This window comes from Phyllopteryx taeniolatus, chromosome 8 (assembly GCF_024500385.1).
Source record: "Phyllopteryx taeniolatus isolate TA_2022b chromosome 8, UOR_Ptae_1.2, whole genome shotgun sequence".
NCBI lineage: Eukaryota > Metazoa > Chordata > Actinopteri > Syngnathiformes > Syngnathidae > Phyllopteryx > Phyllopteryx taeniolatus.
Window position 1 is genome coordinate 13,459,739 of NC_084509.1, and position 10,697 is coordinate 13,470,435.

The window sequence follows — 10,697 nt, forward strand, 5'->3', positions numbered from 1 at the left end:
ATTTGTTGCTTTATGAGCTTTATTTTTATGGTCCTTTTGGTTTCCAGCCATTGATTTGATCAACAACCTGCTGCAAGTTAAGATGAGGAAGCGCTACAGTGTTGACAAGAGTCTCAGCCATGCTTACTTACAGGTAACGCATGTAAATTTTCAAGGCTTCTATTGAGGCTCCTTTAAGAATACTGTTAACGTCAATCTTTAAATATTAAACCTTTCATCTTGTTTTTGGCCTCTCCAAAATATGAAGAAATCTAATCATCTGACCTGATTACACACTTTTAATCAATCAGTTGACTCAAAATTAGCACCTTGGTGCAGACATTATTCAAAAGTAGGGGAACTATAGATACCGATATCAGTTCGGATACTGTACGTCTGTACTCTGACTCATAAAAATTTTCCGATGTTACACTCCAATACCACTTTACCAGCTTGACCAGCCAAATTATCTTTGAAAGTTCACCTGTGGAGTGTTTAAAACGTAATTTGAACTGGGTCATCCTGTTTCAGATATAATAACCATGAATAGAATATGGGCGGCACGGTGGCCGACTGGTTAGAGCGTCAGCCTCACAGTTCTGAGGTGCGGGGTTCAATCCCCGTCCCCGCCTGTGTGGAGTTTGCATGTTCTCCCCGTGCCTGCGTGGGTTTTCTCCGGGCACTCCGGTTTCCTCCCACATCCCAAAAACATGCATGAATTGGAGACTCTAAATTGCCCGTAGGCATGACTGTGAGTGCGAATGGTTGTTAGTTTCTATGTGCCCTGCGATTGGCTGGCAACCAGTTCAGGGTGTACCCCGCCTCCTGCCCGATGACAGCTGGGATAGGCTCCAGCACGCCCGCAACCCTAGTGAGGAGAAGCGGCTCAGAAAATGGATGGATGGATGAATAGAATATGACCTGTAAACAGGAGAAGTTGACAGAGCATAGCCCAATATTATGTAGCCTGCTTGTTATTAAATGATGTCCAGGATAATGATGCACTTTTAGTTGATTTAGAATGATTGATTGGCTACAATAGGCTGAAAATAAGGTTTTGATGCTCATATATTGCATAGTCCTCCAATATTTTAACTCATTCAGTGCCAGCCCTCCCAGTTAACATGGATATTTGACTTCTAAAGCAGTCAGTGGCACTGAATGTGTTAATTAGTTTTAGGAATGAAAATGGTTGCTCTTCTGTGTGTAGTGCTCTATAAGAGAATGAACCATACTTGGTAACTTCAATTTGAGTCAAAAGGTACCCCACATGCCTCACTATAATGCACTCACTAATAGATCCATTTAATTTCTTCCAGCTAATCAGCAGAGAAGGGTAATGATAATCGTGAAAGAAAATATCTCATACAAAAGATATAATGATAACGGTTAAACATTTGCTGTAAAAGGTACTCATTCAAATACTTGGAAATTCAAAAACGTAACACCAGAAATTTACTGTAATTTGTAGGATTTACAACTTTAAAAAGAAAAAAAAAAACTTTCTCCCATTGTTTTCATTTTCCTGTATCCTCTATATTAATAAACTTCTGTATAATTTATTTAATTTGACTATAAACTATATGTACAGTATACATTGCACTTGACCACCATGCTGCCCAAAAAATTCTTTAAAAAATCTGACTGAATGTTTTTAAAATTATTTTTCACACATTTTTACATAACTGAAATGCTACAAATATTAAAGCACAATTAAAAGGATTTTTTTTTTACATATGAGAGGTGAGGGGTCTTAAATTTGGCCTCAAAAAAGGCCTGACAAAGACTTAAATTTGGCTTACTTAAATATGTGCAGATACCCTGTAAACTAACCCACGGTTGTTTTATAGCAAAAACAGCCACGAAAAACCCTATTTTAAAAGCTATGAAAGTGATAATGACTTGGATGAACATCAAGTGATGATTAGTGAGGAAAAAAAGTCAGGCAAGTCTCGGTTAAGTTCTCTTTGACACACCCTCACTCAGACAACCTGCAATGTGCTTGCTTAATGACGCACGAAAAGCCCTTTTCAACTTTATTGCCGATTTGTCTTCCCCCTCAGGACTATCAGACATGGCTGGACCTGCGAGAGCTGGAGACCAAGCTAGCCGAGCGTTACATCACCCACGAGAGCGACGACAGCCGCTGGCAATCGTTTGCCCACCAGTATACGCTCACGTACCCCGCCCACCTCGTGCCCCCGCCTCCAGCACCCCCTTCGGATGACGACGAGGGCAGGGACGACGCGGAGGTGCAAGGCCTCACTGAGCGGGTTAGCATCCTCTGAGAGTCCCGGAGTGTTTACACTGCCATCACCATAATTAGCTGTATGGCAGCACTTCATTTGTAAAGTCTAATTTCCTCCAAGCAGCCACATTCAAATCTTCTTTTGTAATTGCTTTTTGAAACTTCATAAAGTTCTGCCAGTCTTTGCAGATAACCAGCAGAATAAATCAAAGAAAATAAGTAAAGGTTTTGTATAGTGAGAGATATCGCTATAAAGTGCCTTCAGTGTCCTTGTCAAAATTACTCAGTCATTGGGAAATGTAGCAGAACAATGCAACTGAGTTCTTGTTATAAGTGGCTAAATATTTTCACCAAACCAGTACAATAATACTGTAAGTCTCTTAAAATGTGTTTCCTTCATGTTCTTGTCTTTTTCTTTTTCTTTTCCCATTGGATATACATGATTCTGATGTGCCCCACACCACTGCTCTGTAAACAGTGTTTGTTGTAAGTGGTTCAATGATACTAAATCAACATTTTTTTTACATGGCTTTACTGTCCACAACAAGTAATGTGAGAAAATTCCTGATTTCTATATTATAGTTTAATGATCTTGCTGAGCATTTTGCATGTATCCCTGAAATTGAGGTCTACCCTGTCGTTAAGAGTAACTGCCCCTTTAAGATGTTTTCAGTGACATTACAACCACCATTTTGTCTTTCTTCAGTGGAAGCTGAAACAGTGGCTTGTTGTAGATGTATATACTGTGTATATATACACACACACTTAGTGTTTGAGCTTAACCAATATGCATTTATATCATCATAACATCTACTTAAGACAATGAATATGAAGCTCAATGGAATGGAAAATCTTAATTTTTGGGGGGTGAAATGGAGAGGTTTCAAAGGCACTTTATGGTGATATTGACTCATAGAACAGCTGAAAAAAATTATTACCATCCATTTTCTCCATCATAATCCATAAAAGGAACCATTTCGATGTATTGTGTAATGTAATGATCTGAATCACAGGCCCACTTTTAATGTTCAAAAATAGCAATTCCTTTATGTGATGAGGTCCTTTCAAGTGAGATTTGCACGCTTGTGGTCATTCCCACAAAATGCATGCTCATAATGGTCCTGTACAACTGGAAGTATTGATTTGGTGACAGAACATCTTCCTGTAATTCACACAAGCCACAATCATACTCTTTTTAGAACATATGTTTCTACCAGGAAACAGGGTAGTGCTTATGTTTCCTATTTTCTGCCCATTCCTTGTACACATGTACAAGAACGCTCCCCCGCTCCATCGTGATAAGGATCTAGCTTTTGTGGTGTGGATGTAGCTTGATAATCAATTCTTTGTCATGTCAACAGATTGCATGTTTTCATGTAGTACAATGAGGTAGACTCAGTGTAAAACAGTGTCATTTTTTATGATATAGTCCATTATAAGGATGTGTACCTTGAGGTTAGTGTAGTGTCCAGTTTGTCTACAAATGTGGATGATGATTATGCTAAACTTTGAAGCACAATATAAAGCGAGAGGAATATTCACATTTGTTTTGTCCTTTTTTTTTTTTTGCTTTATCACTTTATTTGAATGCACGGGGGGAGGTGACAAATAAACAGACGCTAACACATAAACAACTGCCAAGGCAGAAGTATTTCGACATGATTACATGCTATAACCTTCACAGTCACCGTAATAATATCGTGTTTTGGCAGCTCAGTTCCGTGTTTCTCTTTTTTCTTTCAATGAGCACAGACATCTGCAGACAGCATTTCATTATCAAGTAGCTGGGATGTCTTTGAAGCCCAGAGAAGGCTGATTATGTGTACAAAGAAACCAGTTGTTAGTTTGTCTTACTATTAAAATCACAGCAACAAATATTAAGTTGTATTAAGTTTTGTAAATATAGTTGGAAATGTTGAAGGGCAGTTTCAGTGCTTGTTCAGCTCAATTTGACCTGGCACTACAATTCTGTAGTAATCATTTATATTTACATGGAAGTGCAACCAAATAAAGATCTTTGACAAACCTAAGAACCTGTTCAAATATGAACTGCAATGTGTAAACAACAGCATAAACCTACAGTATCCATCCATCCATCCATCCATCCATTTTCTCCCGCTTATCCGAGGTCGGGTCGCGGGGGCAGTAGCTTTAGCAGGGACGCCCAGAATTCCCTCTCCCCAGCCACTTCCTCCAGCTCTTCCGGGGGGATCCCGAGGCGTTCCCAGGCCAGCCAAAGGATGTAGTCTCTCCAGCGTGTCCTGGGTCGTCCCCGGGGTCTCCTCCCGGTGGGACGTGCCCGGAACACCTCACCGGGGAGGCGTCCGGGAGGCATCCGAATCAGATGCCCCAGCCACCTCATCTGGCTCCTCTCGATGTGGAGGAGCAGCGGCTCTACTCTGAGTTCCTCCCGGATGACCGAGCTTCTCACCCTATCTCTAAGGGAGAGCCCGGACACCCTGCGGAGGAAACTCATTTCGGCCGCTTGTATCCAGGATCTTGTTCTTTCAGTCACGACCCACAGCTCGTGACCATAGTTGAGGGTAGGAACTTAGATCGACCGGTAAATCGAGAACTAAGCTCCGGCTAAGCTCCTTCTTTACCACAACGGATCGATACAAAGTCCGCATCACTGCAGACGCTGCACCGATCCGCCTGTCGATCTCCCGTTCCATTCTTCCCTCACTCGTGAACAAGACCCCAAGATACTTGAACTCCTCCACTTGGGGCAGGATCTCATCCCCGACCTGGAGAGGGCACGCCACCCTTTTCCGACTGAGGACCATAGTCTCACATTTGGAGGTGCTGATTCTCATCCCAGCCGCTTCACACTCAGCTGCGAACTGCTCCAGTGAGAGTTGGAGGTCGCGGCTTGATGAAGCCAACAGAACCACATCATCTGCAAAAAGCAGAGATGCAATACTGAGGCCACCAAACCGGACCCCCTCTACGCCTCGTCTGTGCCTAGAAATTCTGCCCATAAAAGTTATGAACAGAATCGGTGACAAAGGGCAGCCTTGGCGGAGTCCAACCCTCACCGACTTACTGCCGGATATGCGGACCAAACTCTGACTCCGGCCATACAGGGACCAAACAGCCCGTATCAGGGGGTTCGGTACCCCATACTCCCGAAGCACCCCCCACAGGACCCCCTCGAATGCCTTCTCCAAGTCCACAAAACACATGTAGACTGGTTGGGCGAACTCCCATGCACCCTCGAGGACCCTGCCAAGAGTGGAGAGCTGGTCCACTGTTCCACGGCCAGGACGAAAACCACACTGCTCCTCCTGAATCTGAGATTCAACTTCACCACGGACCCTCCTCTCCAGCACCCCTGAATAGACCTTACCAGGGAGGCTGAGGAGTGTGATCCCCCTGTAGTTGGAACACACCCTCTGGTCCACCTTCTTAAAAAGGGGGACCACCACCCCAGTCTGCCAATCCAGAGGCACTGTCCCCGATGTCCACGCGATGTTGCAGAGGCGTGTTAACCAAGACAGCCCTACAACATCCAGAGCCTTGAGGAACTCCGGGCGGATCTCATCCACCCCCGGGGCCTCGCCAACGAGGAGCTTTTTAACCACCTCGGTGACCTCAACCCCAGAGATAGGAGAGCCAGCCTCAGAGAACCCAGACTCTGCTCCCTCATGGGAAGGCGTGTCGGTGGAATTGAGGAGGTCTTCGAAGTATTCTCCCCACCGGCTCACAACGTCCCGAGTCGAGGTCAGTAGCGCCCCATCCCCACTGTACACAGTGTTGATGGTGCATTGCTTCCCCCTCCTGAGAAGCCGGATAGTGGACCAGAATTTCCTCGAAGCCGTCCGGAAGTCTTTCTCTATGGCCTCACCGAACTCCTCCCATGCCCAAGTTTTTGCTTCAGCGACCACCAAAGCTGCATTCCGCTTGGCCAGCCGGTACCCATCAGCTGCCTCAGGAGTCCCACAGGCCAAAAATGCCCGATAGGACTCCTTCAGCTTGACGGCATCCCTCACTGTTGGTGTCCACCAACAGGTTCTGGGATTTCCGCCATGACAGGCACCAACCACCTTACGGCCACAGCTCCGGTCGGCCGCCTCAGCAATGGAGGGGCGGAACATGGTCCACTCGGACTCGATGTCCCCTGCCTCCCCCGGAACATGAGCAAAGTTCTGTCGGAGGTGGGAGTTGAAACTCCTTCTGACAGTGGATTCCGCCAGACGTTCCCAGCAGACCCTCACAATACGTTTGGGCCTGCCACGTCGGACCGGCATCTTCCCCCACCATCGGAGCCAACTCACCACCAGGTGGTGATCAGTTGACAGCTCCGCCCCTCTCTTCACCTGAGTGTCCAAGACATGCGGCTGCAAGTCCGATGACACGACCACAAAGTCGATCATTGAACTGCGACCTAGGGTGTCCTGGTGCCAAGTGCACGTGTGGACATCCTTATGCTTGAACATAGTGTTCGTTATGGACAAGCCGTGATGAGCGCAGAAGTCCAATAACAGAACACCGCTCGGGTTCTGATCGGGGGGGCCGTTCCTCCCTCCCTCCATTCCAGGTCTCACTGTCGCGTCCGGGCAAGGGAAACCTGAGTCCATTTTTTTGTCTTCGTCATGAGGGGTCTTTGAGCCGTGCTTTGTCTGGTCCCTCACCTAGGACCTGTTTGCCATGGGTGACCCTACCAGGGGCGTGAAGCCCCAGACAACTTAGCTCCTAGGATCATTGGGACACACAAACCCCTCCACCACGATAAGGTGACCGCTCAAGGAGGGAATACCTGCAGTAAATATGAGAATATAGTTTAGTTATGGATAAACCACAATATACAGTAATTTAAATTGAGGCTTGTCAAAAATAGTGATCAAAGAAAAGTCAATCTAGCACAATCTACACGAATGTATCGCAGAAAGCTTATAGTATATTGTAATCCAGGGTAAATGTTTGCATCTTTTCAACATAAACATAACTTTATATCTAGCCGACTGTATAACTTTAACTGTAACCCTACTGCAAGCCAAGGTTTTTTGTAGATATGTAAAAGCGAGATGATTGTTTCTTTCTAGTCGAGAAAAGGAGTTTTGATCCTCTCGTTAAATATTGTATTTATGCATGAGTGCTAATATAAAAGCTTCCCAAGCACAAATCTGCACACGTCTCTTTCTCTTAGGTGGAGGCGAAGAACGTGCATTGTTTTCCGTGTTGCGATTAGCACAAGTCAGCTCTTGAGGAGGAAGAACACTCCTGGGCCACCTAACATGAGGGCACCGCCATTGTCAAATGGCTGCCGGCTCGCTTTTTATGTCTCCTTCACCGGTGCCACCTTTGTACTTATGCCATCAGTGCCACTTCTCCACATGATAAGAGTTGTCTATCATTAAACCGTTTCAAGCACACTCAGGACGGGCAAAGACTGTGTTTGTGTATGCGTGTCACATATGCACAAACACACACACGCGGCGTCTGCGTGTCACTTTCAGTCACTTATATTATACCAGTACTAAAAATACCCCGAAAAGTTAGATTGTTAAACTAAGCTATTACTGTTCCATTTGGCAAGATCTTTGTACCTTTGTATTATTTTGTCACTTTGTGACTTTTAAAGTGTTAGAAAATGAATAAAACTGATCTTTTTCAACCCGCTCTCGATCAGCTGACAATCACGTGATCAACCCTGATTTTCGAGTTAAAAGTACCAACACTGGAACGTAGAAGTGGACTTAATAGGCTTGAGAAGAAGCATTAGTTTGCTGAAGTATATACATTGAAAAACAAATTTGAGCTCAATCTTAGAAAATGTAAGGCAACTAATTGCATCAAATTATGAAGGAGATATAGAAATAGCTTTCTTTGTTAAGAGAATCAAAATCATCTTTATCTGCCAAGTAATGTCAAAAACACAAGGAATTTGTCTCTGGACTTTTCAAATGTGTAAAATACTAATTTTCTAGTAAAGTCAACTTGAGTTTCCTATTTCACTGGTTAATATTTCAGGCTTTGAGATGAATGACTTAAATTTGAGTTTTGAAATGTCTTCATAAGTAGAAGCTACTTTTGAAAAACATCTATATTACTCATTTTAAGTATGACCTCCTTGTTTTTTCTGTTTACATTTTATTGTTTTATTGGGATTTTAGGATAATCCACTTCTTTCTTTCTGGGACTCTTCCAATCTCAGTCTCCCTACCTGCTGATTACACTGTGACACTAAACTCTGTGGTTTTTCACTCCCCCAAGAAGATTGTTATGCCAAACATAATATATACATCCATCCATCCATTTTCTGAGCCGCTTCTCCTCACTAGGGTCGCGGGCGTGCTGGAGCCTATCCCAACTGTCATCGGGCAGGAGGCGGGGTACACCCTGAACTGGTTGCCAGCCAATCGCAGGGCACATACAAACAACCATTCGTATACAAATAATGTTAATTTTATATAGTATAATAATACAAGGCGGCACGGTGGTGGACTGGTTAGAGCGTCAGCCTCACAGTTCTGAGGACCGGGGTTCAATCCCTGGCCCCGCCTGTGTGGAGTTTGCATCTTCTCCTCGTGCCTGCGTGGGTTTTCTCTGGGCACTCCGGTTTCCTCCCACATCCCCAAAACATGCATGGTAGGTTAATTGAAGACTCTAAATTGTCCGTAGGTGTGAATGTGAGTGCGAATGGTTGTTTGTTTGTATGTGCCCTGCGATTGGCTGGCAACCAGTTCAGGATGTACCCCGCCTCCTGCCCGATGACGGCTGGGATAGGCTCCAGCACGCCCGCGACCCTAGTGAGGAGAAGCGGCTCAGAAAATGGATGGATTGATAATAATACAACTTTTGGGAGTAGCAGTGTTGGCTTTATACAGTCCTCTTCATCTTAATGTCTATTGTGACATTATGAGACAAGATGACATGTAACAATTGACATTATGAGGCTTCAAACAGGATGTTCTCAGAGGGAAGTGGCCACTGATCTTTGAGTGTCTCTTTGTAGGTGCCACTTTCTGGGGTCCTTAGCCAAACCGTTGCACATACCGGAACTATATACCTACTGGGAGCGTGTCACAGTGAGTCATTATCAGATTGGAACAGAGATGAAATTCACAGAAGGTATAGAAGTGGACATTCACGATTTTAAGTACATGAACCGAACAAACTCATGTGGCATGCAAACACATTGAGTTCGTGTACTTTTGAGGACATATTTGGTTGACATAAAGCTCCAAAAATAACTTTTGAAAACACTCAAATGCATACTTGAGTTTCTTTGGGTAGCTGAGTTCCAAGGCATAGATGAGGCCCATCAGAAAGACAAGGATTTGCAATGTAAGGGCTTCCAAAAAGAACCTCAGTTGCCTTGGTGACTATTCCAGCTTTACGGTCCCCCATTTTGCTGACTACAGATATGCTCACGGCCTCTTGGATGGCTGCAGAATCTACATCATCATAAATATGTGAGAATGAAACCTTGTATAGCTGTTAATTGCATGCTGATTGGGATATTTTCTCTTTCGTTTCACAACTGGGATTACTCCAGGATCTGAACAACAGTATGTCAGTCAGGCAATCAGAGACATAACATCAAGAAGATAGTGTTAACCCATTCGTGGCCCTGTTTGGTTAACCTTTAAGAACTTGCTCGCTTTTCTCAATCACAACCTTTTGTGGGTATAAAATCAGTGTGTGTGTGTGTGTATCTATATATGCACACACTCATATATATTTACACACACACACACACACGGAAATACAATTGTAGCTACACCTCTGTTAATGAATGAAAACCCCACAGTGGTCCCGGAAATAACTAAAGCAATAATAAATAAAAATTACGAAAATTGAAAATTAACTATATCAAACACTGCTTTTGAACTGTGGTTCAACAGAATCATTTTTAACCACCGATGAAACAGGCATGGACAAAAATGATGGTACCCTTAGAAGAGATTGAAAATAATTTGACCGTAGGGACATGTTCAAACAAGGTGTGTCCTCTAATTAGCATCATAGGTGTCTTCAAACTTGTAGTCAGTCAGTCGGCCTATTTGAAGGGGTGAGACGCCACTTACTAACCGTAGCTTCGATGGTGAAAATAGCAAACACTAAAAGGTGACTTGCTGACTAATAAGGTGCTAACGTCGCTGCCGAAAACGAAGCTAAAATGCCACGTACTAACTGTAGCCTGGAAAGTCCAACCAATTGACTAAGGTGGTCTTATTCACCTATCAGTACCTAAGTTAACATTTGATATCCAAAATCTTTGTCTTGAATTACAACAAAAATTGAAAACTAGCTCTGACCATAAACTTCACCGCGTGCTTGTCGTGAGAAATGTCTTTGCCGACTGTTACCTGTCGTCCAGAATGCATCATACGAGGCAAAATTGGTGGCAAAGGAGTAAGGAGTAAGTCAATGTTTACAACTGCCGGGGAAATGTAACGTCTGTGAATGCTATTTTGCAGTTGCTGTGACCACGAAAGAAGCTTAACTACTGAAAAGCTATTTG

The 10,697-nt window shown here is 43.9% G+C and overlaps 1 protein-coding gene across 3 annotated transcripts in view; it reads left to right on the forward strand.

The window, feature by feature from the left end:
• prkd2 (protein kinase D2) overlaps positions 1-7,606 on the forward strand; it is a 64,985-nt gene extending 57,379 nt beyond the window's left edge. For 2 of the 3 annotated variants that reach the window (XM_061781241.1, XM_061781242.1), the window contains 2 exons: positions 48-133; positions 2,043-3,768. In XM_061781241.1, the coding sequence (XP_061637225.1) occupies positions 48-133; positions 2,043-2,267 (311 nt within the window). In that variant the 3' untranslated portion in view covers positions 2,268-3,768. Of the gene's footprint in view, positions 1-47; positions 134-2,042; positions 3,769-7,376 lie in introns of those variants that run through there. The other variant, XM_061781240.1, reaches the window with a different exon arrangement.
• Positions 7,607-10,697: the final 3,091 nt, after the last annotated feature.